A 15,969-nucleotide genomic window follows, 5' to 3' on the forward strand; every position below is an offset into this window, starting at 1 on the left:
CCTATGGGCCCCACTAAAAGCTCAGCTAGTAGACCTATGGGCCCCACTAAAAACTCAGCCAGTAGACCTAAGGGCCCCACCAAAAGCTCAGCTAGTGGACCTATAAGCCCCAATAAAAGCTCAGGCAGTAGACCTATGGGCCCCACTAAAAGCTCAGCCAGTAGACCTATGGGCCCCACTAAAAGCTCAACTAGTAGACCTATGGGTCCCACTAAAAGCTCAGCCAGTAGACCAAGGGGCCCCACTAAAAGCTCAGCTAGTAGACCTATGGGCCCCACTAAAAGCTCAGCTAGAAGGCCTATGGGCCCCACTAAAAGCTCAGCCAGTAGACCTAAGGGTCTCACTAAAAGCTCAGCCAGTAGACGTATGGGCCCCACTAAAAGCTCAGCCAGTAGACCTATGGGCCCCACTAAAAGCTCAGCCAGTAGACCTATGGGGCCCCACTAAAAGCTCAGCCAGTAGACCTAAGAGTCTCACTAAAAGCTCAGCCAGTAGACGTATGGGCCCCACTAAAAGCTCAGCCAGTAGACGTATGGGCCCCACTAAAAGCTCAGCCAGTATATGTATGGGCCCCACAAAAAGCTCAGCCAGTAGACGTATGGGTACCACTAAAAGCTCAGCCAGTAGACCTATGGGGCCCCACTAAAAGCTCAGCCAGTAGATCTATGGGCCCCACTAAAAGCTCAGCCAGTAGACCTATGGGGCCCCACTAAAAGCTCAGCCAGTAGACCTAAGAGTCTCACTAAAAGCTCAGCCAGTAGACGTATGGGCCCCACTAAAAGCTCAGCCAGTAGACGTATGGGTCCCACTAAAAGCTCCGCCAGTAGACCTATGGGCCCCACTAAAAGCTCAGCCAGTAGATCTATGGGCCCCACTACAAGCTCCGCTAGTAGACCTATGGGCCCCACTAAAAGCTCAGCCAGTAGACGTATGGGCCCCACTAAAAGCTCAGCCAGTAGATCTATGGGCCCCACTACAAGCTCAGCTAGTAGACCTATGGGCCCCACTAAAAGCTCAGCCAGTAGACGTATGGGCCCCACTAAAAGCTCAGCCAGTAGACGTATGGGCCCCACTAAAGGCTCAGCCAGTATACGTATGGGCCCCACTAAAAGCTCAGCCAGTAGACGTATGGGCCCCACTAAAAGCTCAGCCAGTAGACCTATGGGAACCACTAAAAGCTCAGCCAGTAGACGTATGGGTCCCACTAAAAGCTCCGCCAGTAGACCTATGGGCCCCACTAAAAGCTCAGCCAGTAGATCTATGGGCCCCACTACAAGCTCAGCTAGTAGACCTATGGGCCCCACTAAAAGCTCAGCCAGTAGATCTATGGGCCCCACTACAAGCTCCGCTAGTAGACCTATGGGCCCCACTAAAAGCTCAGCCAGTAGATCTATGGGCCCCACTACAAGCTCAGCTAGTAGACCTATGGGCACCACTAAAAGCTCAGCTAGTAGACCTAGGGGACCCACTAAAAGCTCAGCCAGTAGACCTATGGGCCCCACTAAAAACTCATCCAGTAGACCTAAGTACCCAACTAAAAGCTCAGCCAGTATATCTATGGGCCCCACTAGAAGCTCAGCCAGTAGACCCATAAGCCCTCTAAACTTTCAAGAACGAGTTATGCACACTAATAAAAACTACGGAACTCTAATTCGAGACCATTTACCATTACATGTAAAAATTGGGAAAAGATCACAAACTTGCTGAGCGAGCTTTGGCGGAATAGGTTGTCCTTAAAAGAAACAAAAACAAAAAAATGGGCTAAGATTACAATACGAAAGCGACAACCCAACCGTGTCCGCCACATCATTCATTCTAAAGAACAATCTCACTGCCTTTAGGAAACCTTTCGGGTAACAGCTATCTCATAAAAAAAAAATAAAATAAAATAAGGATATCTTTATGCAACATTGCACTTTCCATCCTACAAACACATTCGAGCACACTACTCCCCCCCCCCCCAACGCATAAAACATTTTATCGCTAGAAAAAGGAGACCTCTGGAAATACAGAGCCTTTTAAAATTCCTCGTTTAAATGCATCTTTATCTTGATCCACTTTTCCTCTTTATTAACTCGTATATCATCGTACGGGACAACATTTTTCATTTCGTTGTTGGAGCATTTCTCCATTTCAATAGTCACCAAATATTGACCAAAATGATACAAGTAGGGTACTGACAGTTAATAGAAAACGGAAAATAAATATGACTTTAAAAAATGATAATGAAAGAACACCTAGCTACCTGTAATTTTTAGGCCTATTTTCACAGATAAACTAATTATATATATATATATATATATATATATATATATATATATATATATATATATATATATATATATATATATATATATATATATATACTGCAACAGAAAAATATTAAACTCGAGAAAAATGGAATTCTGCAAACAAAATACTCTACCTTCAAAATGACATGAATATGTAATTTCCGTTAAAAGTGTGACTTTATTTTTTGAGTTTCGGTTCAGCAAATTACTCTTTGCATTTATGGAAATTCAACTCATTAACTTTTATCGCGAAAACCTGTGAAATAACCTCGTGGATCCAGAGGTTCATTTGTTTGTTTTCATAGACTTAACCAGATCGAAGGAGGTTAAATGTAAAATTTTTGTGAGAATTTAATTGAACAATATTTTATATGACAACGAATAATGATTGTCTCTCCTCGACATCCTTTTATTTCAATCTATTGATTTCATATGCCTACAAAATCAAAAGTTACTTTTAAACATCACTTACTGCATCTCATTTGGTTATTTTTTAAAGGTTTTAAAGTATAAAAATTAACGAAAGGAAATGGATTACGGTACTGCAAACTTCTCTTCTGCCTAAATAAGTTGAATAATTTTTCTAACGGAAACTATGGTAAAATCTCCCACCTCAGGAAAGGTTCCGTATTTTTAAAGGTCACTAATGAATGCTAGAGGCAAGAGACAGTGACCATAGAACCATTTGATCAGCGCCCTAGATCCCTCTCTACCCAGGCTAGGACTAGGGAGGGACAGGCAATGGATACTGATGATTCAGAAGTTAGACCTATTGGCTCCCCTCAACCAGCCCCATTAGCTCACAAGGATGGTGAGGTTGCAAACATTACAAGAAACTATAGAGTTTAAGAGGGACTCGATCTCCCGTCCAGCAAAACGCTGGGCAGGGACGTACCCAATAGGCCACTTAGGTCACGTAGGTTAAGGCAAGTTAATCAAGGTAAATATTGAAGTATACATAATCTAAATAAAGTATGTGTTGACTAAATAAATTGTGTGTAGGCTAAATAAAGTATGTGTTGGCTAAATAAAGTATGTGTAGGATAAATAAATTATGTGTAGGCTAATCAAAATATGCATCGGCTAGTTAAAGTATGAAAGGCTAACCAAAATACCCAAGGTTAATCAATATATCTATTAGCTAATTGAAATAAATGCAGGATTATTACAGTATCCAAAAAAATAATGAAACTATGCAGTAGCATTATGCGCAATGGGTAGTTGAAATCCACAGTAGAGCTCTGTAATACGTATAGTCTTTGATTTTTTAAATCTATAAAATAAGTATATACTGATTTTTCTAGTATTATGCATGAAGATAAAGGGAAACCCAGGAAAACCACACAATAAGCATAAATAAGCATCATATACTAGACCCCTTCGATCCTACATTGATGGGGACCCATGTGGGGTACTGGTTTTTATTGGATGAATCAGACACCAATTACAGGTAATACACTAGTAAAAACCCAAGCAATGTACTAGTCAGAAAGGTAGGATATTCATATACCACGACAAAACAGCTCACAAAAAATACATTGTTTACACATAGCCTAACACAATCAACGTTACCTAAGAATTTATAATGCATATAAATATAGCAGACACAAAATCACATGGACTTTATGGGGTATGCATATAAATATAGCAGACAAAATCACATGGACTTTATAGGGTACATCAAGTTAAAATTCTGCTTTGGCTATAAATTTTGCAGAAGTTCCTGTAGCCCAAATAACATTTTGTACAAGAATTACGAAAATTAAGGGGGTCAAGACAACGTTCCCTACAACCGTTTATGCACTGTATGATGTCATCGCTAACCAACTGTCAAAACTGAAATAGCAGGTGTCTAAAATGATGGATAGACAAGCAGAAAAAAAGTTCTTCATTCATCTAAAGAGGGAATGTGTAGACAACTAAGCATTTCTTAATTGATTGATTTAAAGTTCTCTGGCATCCTGACATCTAAGGTCATTGACGCTGTGAGCATTTGAAAAACTGAAGAATAACATGATAGAGACTAAAATCTAACCTCCATGCAATGGAGGCATGGGGTGAACAAGATATAATAAGTAACACAATAAAAAAGGAGCAACATCTTCATGATCACCCAAAATTAGACAAGCACTTTAGAAACTACACCCTTCAATGAGTACCTTTTATCATTGATTTTTCAGGTAATCATTTGATTTTAGCAAATGTTGAAAAAAAAATAACTAACATTATCTTAATGCACAGATCTTCTATAGAATTATAAGCTAATCAAATGTGGTTACTCTAGGTGAGGCAAATGTAACTAATAATAGATGTGGTTATTAAGTACACTCAGACTAAAAAGACAAGGTAAATTTAAGTTTAGTCAGTCTACAGAAGTTGGGCTAATGAAGTGCCTTTAGATTTCATTAAATTAGGGTAACTAAAAGCAATTTGGATAAAAAATGGTAAACACAGTAAGTGTAATTAGAATAGATAAATGGTATGGTATTCCAAGAGAAAATCTGATTCCCTAAACAGCTGTTGTTCCAAAACACTGACACACCAAACACCTATATTACAGAGCGAACAGGGAGCAACTGCTTCCCAATGCAATGCATCTGTACATCCAATATTTCTCATTCAACTACTATACATATCTGCCACATAACCTGTTTACATGCACTCTGAATATTTGAATATAACTGTTGCATCAAGATATTACCAGTCTTCAAACGAGAGCACAGCATTTCATCATTCATCCAATAACAATTGTCAACCTTAATTCAGTCCAGTTTATATTATCTCATGAATTTTATAGACCTGAATCATATAATGTTTACTCATTTCTTTTTATCTCTGAGGATAGTGCAACTGCAAATGGATCAGTTGGGAATAATATGCCAAAAGTGAAGAAAAAATATGAGCAAATGGAAAAGTAAAAAACTACGTTAAGGAATGTACAACTTGACGATATAAGTAGAGGAAAGAAGTTACACCATAAGCACACTGAAGCCTTTATCTAGCCCCTAAATTTCTTCTCTGAACGAACAAAAACCACTTAATCTACATGAAATATTCCCAGTTTCACTCCAGTTCACAGAAAAAAAGGTGACAAGATCGATTATTATAAACTTATCAAGCAAATGCCAGAGGAAGTAGCCAAAAAAAAGCTAAAAATGCAGCATATAACGTACTACAGTATAAGACAAAACAAAATCCTAAATATTTCATGTTAAGGGAAATTCAAAAACTAGATTGAAGTAACTTGTAAAACCTAAAGAAAAACTTAATGCATTAAAAACAAAACACTGCAAGACAGGAGACAAACCCTTTAAAGATGCAATAAAATAATAAAAATAGCTAGGCTACGTCATATAAACGTAAGCAAATACTTTAAGTAATTATGGAAACAAAAACAAATGGGTTTAATAAGAGTAAGAGTTAGGTAAGGTAAGATTTTATAGTTTAGCTAGTTACAGTAAGGATGATCATATCTATGGTTAGAATGGGCAAGATAGTTGAAAATAAGTACAGTTAAGTTAGGTTAGGATAGGTAAAGGGTAAACAAAAGTAGTGTGTAGCGGTAATTTTCAAAAGGAATGCAACGTATTTTTATTTTGGATTACATTGTCTTTCCACAATTCAAAATTCTTAATTTCCTCTTAACAAATTCCGGAGACATGGGATTCTGAGTACAGGTACAGTTTATCTTTAATTATTTTTACCATAATGAAAATTGTAAATACAGCACAGTAATGGAAATATACTCCCAATACTGTAATCCCAAACTACTACACTCATGTTGTATAGTATTTACAATTAACACTAGCTCAGTACTGTACAGTATGTAAAATGAAAAGTAAAATCGTTTAACTGACAAATAATTAACTGACCAAGCAATTGGATTACCCACAAGGCAAATTACAGTAAAAAAAATTATTAAAGACAACAATTACGGCACATTCCATATTATTATTATTATTATTTGCTAAGCTGCAACCATATTTGGAAAAGCAGGATGCTATAAGCCCATTGGCTCCAATAGGGAAAACAAGATCAACATTGATATAGCTTGATATGTAAGAAGCACAAGAGAACACAGAAATCATGAAACAGAATGTACAGCCTATCAGCACATAACTATCACAAATAAACTGTTCCAACTGACTTCTATAATATCCAGATTTGCAGATTCTCACTTTTTGCGCCTGTCTGCTACCTAACATCCCACGAATAAGAAGGGCCAACTGTAGTGTTTCCCTATCATTTACACTTGCTTCATCTGCGAGTTTCTTTAGGATTTCCTGCTTTACCAGATAAACAATCACTCAGAATTTTTTTTTCTTTTTCATTTGGCATCCTAGCATGTACATGCTTCCATAATAAAATACACCCAAAACATCACCTGGGGGAGGGCTAAATACCACCTTTACATATGACTCCTAAATATCACCTTGAGGAAAGTTAAACACCACCTTTACCCAATGAATAACACTATTGTAAATTGAAGAATACTGTATAGTGACATAAGAAATCAGTTTTTCTGGCAAACACATGAACAATATAAATGTGATAAATTTGCAGTTTAGACCAGGGCTGTATTTGAGACATTAAAAAATCCATAAAATAATTTGTTTTGACGAAATCTAATTTTTAGTTCTATTGAAAATGAGCAGTTCCAGAGATAAAGGATACCTTTTAAGATCAACAAGAATGGGAGACCATATTAGGAAATCTAGGATGCATTCTTACCTAGCCTGGGGGCTTTCCTCCCATGCAACTGCCCATTTGCTTGAGGTCATATCACTTATCACAGAATAAATTAAATATAAGGTTGCAACCTAACCTAACATAGGGTATCAGGTACAGATCACTTTACCTTCTGCCTAACCTGACCTATGACGTCATATCACTCTGAAAATCTTCAATGTACACCACTTTGTAATTAGGCAAGGCTTAAAATTCTACCCAATTCAGAATAAGACATTGTAGCTGATGATTCACCTTCTTACGTGAATTACTCTTCAAATAATTTTGATTAGGAAGGAAAATGAACAGTAAAATCTTTACTCTTAAAATGACTGATAAAGTAAAATTTTACAGATCAAACTACTGTATAGAACTAAGAGGCATTACAGTACTTGAAGCTGTTGACCCCAAAACCAAAAAATAATCAAATTTACCACAAAATTTAGAAATACAGGAAATTTCAAAAGAGCACGGATCAAATATCCATAGTCAAGTCATCAATGTCAACCAAGTTGGTTGTTTACAATTACTCCTATATTAAAAATCAAAGATTTTGAATGCGAATACAAACCAAATTCCAATATTATCCCTAATCCCACAATAAAAAATGAAAAACCTTAATATGCTATAGCATTTTACCCACAATGCATAGCTATAAAACAGAATCCGGTTGGAAACCTCATCGCTTAACACCGCAGAGATCTACCACTACACATAGGCAGGCCTTAAATCATTAACTTACGATAGATTTTATTATATTTTTCATATTCGTATTAAAAAAAAATTAATGTCAAAGAAAATATATTCTATATCGTCGCCGGTTTAAACTGTAATATTACCCAATATATTTTACGTTATGCCTATGTTGGGTTATTTACTCATTTTTCATCATTAGTGCTGTAACAAACCACATACTGTACTGTAACAAATGGATTACTTAATTGCACTGTACTGAAAGCAATCATGATTTTGAGAGGTACAAAATAAAAAGGTTTAACACTGAGTGGTTCTTGTGAAGAAAAAAAAAAATGTATAAACCAGCTTAAAAGGATGAAAAAATGGCCATGGTTTGATGGAAAGATGTCTTGCCTATGACTGTGAGTTACTGAGCAAGCCTTTTCCTAAATTCAATTTTGGCAGCGTTGTGTTTTTTTCGTATGATGTTATCATTAACTGTCTTATTGAACCAATTAAGAGCTTCCAAATATTCATGCATAAGTTCCCAAATGGTGTTTACAAGACCCATTTTTTTCATCTTCCGTTTCAGTTCTAACATAATTACCATCACAAGAATATGTCCTCTGGGGGAAGTTCACGGAGAGGGAAAGCTCAATGTATTTCAAAGTTTAGTATCACTCTCCATTTAGAACATAGCTATTATTGCTTATCTAAAAGTAAAAAATATCCAAGACATAATGACCCACATAATTTGGTAAATTTATAGAAAAACACGGGACAATATTTCTAATAGAAAAAAAACTTGGACGACAGTAAATGATGTGCTTTCAACGAATTTTACCTTTATTTCCACTGCAAACAAACCATTCTACCATTGTGGACACTCCCCTTCCCGAAGGACACAGGTGGGAACCTGGGATTTTGGGTGTGCGGAAACAGGACAAAGTGTGATTACAGTATTTAACAGTTTTCAAATTTGTAAAAAGGTACAGAACCTAACAAACCAACTTAACCTAACCTAGTGGTTCCCAGGACACAACCCTAGGCCCCTGACACCCATTCCAAGGTCACAAAACGTAATTATTTAACATTTATGAGATTTGTAAAAGGGTACAGAAGCTAACAAACCCAGCTAACCTAACCGAGTAGTTCCCAGGGCACAACCCCTAGCCGGAGGACCCCCATTCCCAAGGTCACAACCCATTGCCAGGAGGCAAGTCCCCCCGTAACCCCCTTCCCAAGACACTAACTTGAAGTAAATCACAAATAAATCTTGTCATTGTCATAAAGAAAATCACACATAAATCCTTAACACGTAGCCTAAGTCTCTTTTATGTCTTGGAAATTTTCACAGAAGTGTTGCATTAGTTAAGTTTGTCCCATGTATTTCTATAATGTTACCAAATTTTGAAATACAGTAGATTGTACTTCCCTCTTGTCTTTTCGTCACTACAGGCGTTCCTGTTGTAGTCGATCCCACAAATAGGTCCACGCCCCTCGCAACACTTTTCCTTAAGAATTGAATTATGGCTTTGGGCATATTCAACCATCAGTTCAATACCACCACTTGAAAAATAATGATAAAATTCTTCATAACCAAAATTGCACTGCACACAATCCGTAGGAATTGGGTTTTTGTCAAAAATAACGCCAGAAAGGCCAGCCAATGCGTTTGCCATAGCTACAACAAAACAAAATGCCAGTTTTCCTTCATTATTCGAAGTATTTAGTCAAACACGGGTTCCAGTGAACGTTAGGGTAACTTTATTACTCCGCGGAAATCCTAGTAAAATTTGGTTTTCGATTGAAGTCGTTCGTAATTGGTTATGAAACCATTACGTCATAATGATGTCACAGCTCTCCACCAATAAACTTGAATTGGAACTGCTTTTGTTTGCGTAAGAAAGTGAGATAAAGGGGTCATTAAAAGTAAACATTGCCGTAGGCGTAGAGGATACATCTCTCCCGACTTGGGAAAAATTTACGGTAAACCTTATCAATCCCAGTTAATTCCACCTTGTTCAATCTCTCATTTAAAACTATACTTTTTATATAGCTTTTCAGATGCTCTTTCCATGTATGTGATTACTTTTATTAATATTGAGTGCAGCATACTTCTTTAGTTGTACCGAGGATCCCCATATTTTGCGCAATTTTTTATGGATTTATTTGCGTCTCAGAGAATAATGTATAGAGAAGAAAAAGTGAGTTTTACCATTATTTATTTATTCGCCAGTAAATTTTCCCCACCCAAAACTCCTGGTTCCCAATGGGTGGCCCCCATTACTGCAGGATATATAAGGGTATATCTTATTAACTTTTAATTTGCGAGGGAAATAAAGGTCCTTTTCAAAGAAAACGGGAGTTTTTCTATTAATACCCCCCAATTTTCTTATAAGTAAAACTTGTCCCGTGTATTTCTATAATAATACCCATACTTCTCTTATACAGCACATCCATGTGCCACTTACCAAAACAGAAGAGCAATGAGATACTGTTTATCTGCGAGTGAAGCGAATCACGGAAGAGCAAAAACCATTCAAGGGGCATGATATGTATTCTGGTTAATCATGATACTTTAATTTCATCCCACTTATATGAACAATACTGTATAGTTTTCCCACTGGTTATCTTCAGTTTATTACACATAGCTGACCATTACTAATGTATTGCTACAAATCACTCGTTTTTGGTGTTTCCCCGCCCTAAGAATACATGTGTTGCTGCATATGCAGGCAGTGTTAGTGTTAATATATACTGCCTAGGCCATTGAGCACTATCTAATTTGGGAATTTTATTCTAAGTCTGAACATTGTGTAAAAGGCACTTCTGCTATACATCCTAACCTAACCTAACTTACGGAGCAATATTTTATGATTATACTCCGAGCAACTTTGATATTAGGCTACTTAGCATATTGCTTACCTTAAGGTTTGGAGGTAGAAGGCTTTTATTCATCAGTTGTAGGAGGTTTACTGGTCTTAATAGCCTGAAGATACAATACCACTATCATCTGGTACCACATATGAGATTCTATCATCTGGTACCACACTCATGAGATTCGTAACATAAAAACGGATTTTGACGTAGGAAAAATCTATTTTTGGGTGAGATAGCCATGTCGTCCTGATGGAGGAATATCCCTTCTGCAGGTTCCTATTGTATAATATTCCTGAGAGTGATATTACAAGAGAATTACCGTCTAATCCCCGGAACGACTATCCAAAGATATCGTATATAATCAGGGACCTATTCGTAGATAACCATAGATATCTGCAAATCATTCACAAAGGAGAATTTCATATCACTAATCATGCATCTTTTCTTCAAAGTTTACTATATTCGATAACATAAATGCCATATGCATAACGTTTAATCTCACCGAAGCAATTAAATTGCCACAGATTCAATTACGCCACGGATGTCATTGTACTACTGTACTAAATCGGCACTTGGCAGTCAACTGTGAAGCAGAGTTGCCATGTTGGCCTTTTTCGGGCCAAAAACCTCAAATTTGGCCATTTGCAAAATTGGTTGGCCTTTAGTAATATCATGAAAAAAGGGTGGCCTTAAATGCCATATTCTTAGCCTTTTTTTCTACCAATGAGTTGGTCTTTTAAAGCTGCAATTGATTAGAAATTGGCATTTTCTCATTTAGAAAACCTGTCATGGCTTATGCCAAGAATGGAATATCTTATTCTATCTTGGCTTATGCTTGGCTATCATTATGGCTATGGCACTTTATTTGGAGCATTGGTAATTCCATCTTTTTGGTGATTTTACTGTACTAAACCTAATGTCTAAGATGTTCATTACTTTCTCGAATTATTTCGTTAGTAGGCCTACAGCTAATATTATTAATACGAAACGGCTAACTTGTAATCAGGGCCAAATCAGGAATTCACTCGAACCACAAATGATTCAACCTGCTATAAAAATCGAAAATGCTATGCTTCTGACTTAGGCCTATATAGTAATAGGAGTGATGAATGCCCATCAATAACAAACCCGAAGTTATGAATCAATATTTATCACATTAAAATTGTTAGATTCATGGAAAATTCGTGAATGTAGCCTAGAGAAATTGATAGCAATCTACGTCTAGGCTTCTTGCAAGATAATGACGACCTACAAATAATATATATATTTTTTAATTGTCTGTTTACAAACACGAAGACGAAATGCAGCTTCCAAATATTTTATTTATCGCAAACCTATAAGCCTTTAGTGCATAAATCAATTAAATTATGAGATGAATACAAATACAATTTTTTATCAGATTTTAATAAAGGACAGAATTTCGCAACAAAATTGAAGTTTTCTTTCGGTTTATAAATCCAATATGATGAGCTTAAAAAATGATCACAAAAAATTGCAGACTGCAGCATAAAAAGAAAAGAAAAATTACGCATAAACCCGTCTTACAAGATTCTTTATACCCATACACATGGTCTACCATATAAGGAAGCTGGTACAGTACACACACACTCTCTCTCTCTCTCTCTCTCTCTCTCTCTCTCTCTCTCTCTCTCTCTCTCTCTCTCTCTCTCTCTCCTCACATAGCAGTCGTATGTCATCCTCGATAGCATCATCAAACTTTTACCATCAGAGTATTACCTTGGAGACATTCAAACTTTTTTTTACTCCGACGTCTGTAAGTCTTTTCTAAATTCGGAAATTTCGGGAGAGATGGTAGGGACAAAACACAAATCCGAATTGTATTTTTTTTTATTTGTCTAATATGAATGACCAATTTTCTCTCAAAATTTTCCCTAATCAGACAATTTCAAAACTGTAATACTGTACTGCATATCTTAAATATTCTTACATGTTATGTGATGAAACTGCTTTTGGAATTTGAGTATTTGGAGACGGAAGTACTGTATTACAGCCTCTGTACCATGGTCTTCCACTGTCTTGGGTTGGAGTTCTCTTGCTTGAGGGTACACTCGGGCACAATATTCTATCTCGTTTCTCTTCCTCTTGTTTTGTTAAATTTTTCATAGTTTATATAGGAAATATTTATTTAAATGTCATTGTTCTTAAAATGTATTATTTTTCTTTGTTTCCTTTCCTCACTGGGCTATTTTTCCTGTTGGAGCCCCTGGGCTTATAGCATCTTGCTTTTCCAACTAGGGTTGTAGCTTAACAAGTAATAATAATAATAATAATAATAATAATAATAATAATAATAATAATAATAATAATACTGTATGTTACTTTCCCGTGAATTAGAAAAAAAAAAAACAGTTTAACATGAACCTACAAGAGATAATGAAATATACGAGCATTTATCGAACTTTTCACCATCTTGTACATATCTAAATTTTAATTACCATGTCTGTATATTTGCAGGATTTACTCATTATGCAACATTTACTTTCACATCACGCACATGTTTCTGCAATGTTGGAAGCTCTTGAACAAATCTTATTTGAATTAAATTTCGCAAATCAAACTTCCCTCAAGAAACATAATGTGTTACAATAGGCCCAAATGACAATTGTCATTAATTTTATTAGGCCATTTCAAAGTCTAAAAATTCCCTATCAACATTATTTTAAACAACTGATTTAAAGCGAGAAGGCATTCTAAGCATTCTAGAATTATTGGACTCCTTAACCAATCAAGATCAGCTCAAACGATCTGAGCCGCAATTTATTTGTTAAAAAAAAAAAATTACAATTAAAACTCTATTATATCATTAATGAAATCTTGGGGGTAGAAATGAGAATTCCAGATTTTAAGTTAAAAAAAAAATGTGCAATATCAAAGAAATTATGAACATTCTAATAATGACACAAAATTGCTATTAGGAGCCGTCGTTGAAGAAAACAATGGGAAATTACGAGACGTATTCCACTTACCTAATGTACAATAGGTGGGACCAGGGTGGGACCCTGTTCTACGCATAGGTCTAATCATTGACATTGATACTGCTGATGTCGTTGGTAGCGACCGGATTTACATTTCTTGATGAGTTTGTTCATTTGCTTGATTTCACACCCGGAAGCTGAAATGAAGAAAGCAATTAAATTTTTGTCTGTTTAGTTAATTTGCAATTAGGAGTTAATGGGGGAAGATATGAGGACTTTGGATTACAACATAATATGGGAATAGAGGCGATTTGGAATGTAATTTAGTTAGTGAAATGTGTTAGGGAGGTGGTTTAATCATTTAGAGAATGTGTTTGCAAGACGAACCCTACTCTCTAAGCTTTTCTGGTCCTATACTGCAGGGGAACCCTACTCTCTATGCTTTTCTGGTTCTATACTGCAGGGGAACCCTACTCTATATGCTTTTCTGGTTCTATACTGCAGGGGAACCCTACTCTATATGCTTTTCTGGTCCTATACTGCAGGGGAACCCTACTCTATGCTTTTCTGGTTCTATATTGCAGGGGAACCCTACTCTCTATGCTTTTCTGGTCGTATACTGCAGGGGAACCCTATTCTCTACGGAACTTTCATAGTAATTTCACCGTATGCATTCCAAGGCATTCAGCATTGCACACCGCATGTTGCTCGTTTATTGCCAAATCCACCCAAAAAAGCAAGTCTCCAGTTTCCTCTTGAAAGCCTTAATATTTTCAGTCGTTCGGATGTCTAGTGGAAGTTTTTTGCATAGTCTTGGGGTCGCATATTTAAAGGCTCTTGAACCTACAGCAGACCTAATTGCTGTCAAAATACCATGCAAGTATATAACAAATTTAAAGCTTGGTCCTGTTTTTTTTTTTTTTCAGCCAATATGCTAAGTTACTATGACTCAGCCGAGAAGGATTGCTTTTAAAAACATTTTGTAGTAATCTTACGTCATCCCTATTATCTTTAGATGTCAAAGGGTTATAAAAATTCATATCTTGGGATAAAAAAAACTGTGTACTTCTTTAATCTTTAAAATAATGTGTTGGCAGGTTTACACAATAACTATTAATTAACAGCTTCATGATTATGTCCTTCGATGCATGTTGGGCTATACGAGGTGCAAATGGCATTTTACAGCTTAGTGGCCCAAGGAAAACAGATTATAACCTTAATTTCCAAATCTCATTGCCTACGATTGCTCCATTTATTTTTATATATAGTTCTTTAACGATCTATTATTTTGGTTTCCGCTAAAAATGAGTTAATTAACTTAATTACGGTTCCATGTTCCTAAGGTTTCCAACCCTTTTAAGTTGTTATTAGACATCCTAAAAATAGTGTAAAGGTAATCCAATGTACATTCGACAATTCTAATTGTCTTTCCACACACGGATGAAAATGATACAGGCGTATACTTGCAAGGCCTTTACCATCTGGATATAAAGAGGAAATTTAAGCATATTAACATATATACAAAAAGAAGGAAAATTTCAATCTTTAAGGTAACTGAAAGGGAGCTTTGTGCGTAAAATTGGCTGTCGTTGAGTTTCGGAAGGGTCCGTGAGTGGGTTGTGGCTAAATAGGCACCACTAGAGAGTTATGGGGTCTTTTGACTGGCCAGACTGTAGTATATTGGATCCTTCTCTCTGGTTACGGTTCATTTTCCTTTCGCCTACACACACACACACACAGAATAGTCTGGCTTATTCTTTACATATTCTCCTCTGCCTCATATACCTGACAACACTGAGATTACCAAACAATTCTTCTTACTGCACTGTAATTGTTCAGTGACCACTTTCCTCCTTGTAAGGGTAGAAGAGACTCTTTAGCTATGGTAAGCAGCTCTCCTAGGAGAAGGACATTCCAAAATCAAACCAGTTCTCTAATCTTGGGTAGTACCATAGCCTCTGTACCATGGTCTTCCACTGTCTTGGGTTAGAGTTCTCTTGCTTGAGGGTGCACTCGGGCACACTATTCTATCTTAATTCTCTTCCTCTTGTTTTGTTAAAGTTTTTATGGTTTATATAATTTATCTTAATGTTGTTGCTTTTCTTAAGATATTTAATTTTTTTCGTTTCCTATCCTCACTGAGCTATTTTCCCTGTTGGAGCCCCTTGGCTTATAGCATCTTGCTTTTCCAACTAGGGTTGTAGCTTAGCAAATAATGATAATAATAATATTGATGAGTAACAGCAAGAGATGGGTTTACGAGAAGTAGATGCCTCTCAGATTGAGGGAATTGTGTGCACAACAAGATAAGTACTGCTCGGTATTAAACAGTATATCATATACCAGAAGTGTATCGTTAGCTTTTTGAAAATAGCTACATTTCCAGAACTGTGTGTTTCGTTGACAAAAACCTTATTCTATTTAACCCTGGATATTGGAACCACTTATATCTTGTG

The 15,969-nt window shown here is 36.4% G+C and overlaps 3 protein-coding genes across 3 annotated transcripts in view; all 3 read left to right on the plus strand.

Moving 5' to 3' along the window:
* The window catches only part of LOC137634394 (protein SPT2 homolog), a 705-nt gene extending 258 nt beyond the window's left edge, over positions 1 to 447 (plus strand). Inside the window, exon 1 of the mRNA XM_068366790.1 lies at positions 1 to 447. This exon is cut by the window's left edge and continues 258 nt beyond it. Coding sequence (XP_068222891.1) covers positions 1 to 447 — 447 coding nt within the window.
* The window catches only part of LOC137634087 (soluble guanylate cyclase 89Da-like), a 164,357-nt gene that overhangs the window by 32,039 nt on the left and 116,349 nt on the right, over positions 1 to 15,969 (plus strand). The window lies entirely within an intron of this gene.
* LOC137634395 (protein SPT2 homolog) lies at positions 766 to 1,707 on the plus strand. Its single transcript, XM_068366791.1, has one exon. It carries the CDS (start codon positions 766 to 768, stop codon positions 1,705 to 1,707), a length of 942 nt encoding a protein of 313 aa, XP_068222892.1.

This window comes from Palaemon carinicauda, chromosome 44, assembly GCF_036898095.1.
Source record: "Palaemon carinicauda isolate YSFRI2023 chromosome 44, ASM3689809v2, whole genome shotgun sequence".
Taxonomy (NCBI): Eukaryota; Metazoa; Arthropoda; class Malacostraca; order Decapoda; family Palaemonidae; genus Palaemon; species Palaemon carinicauda.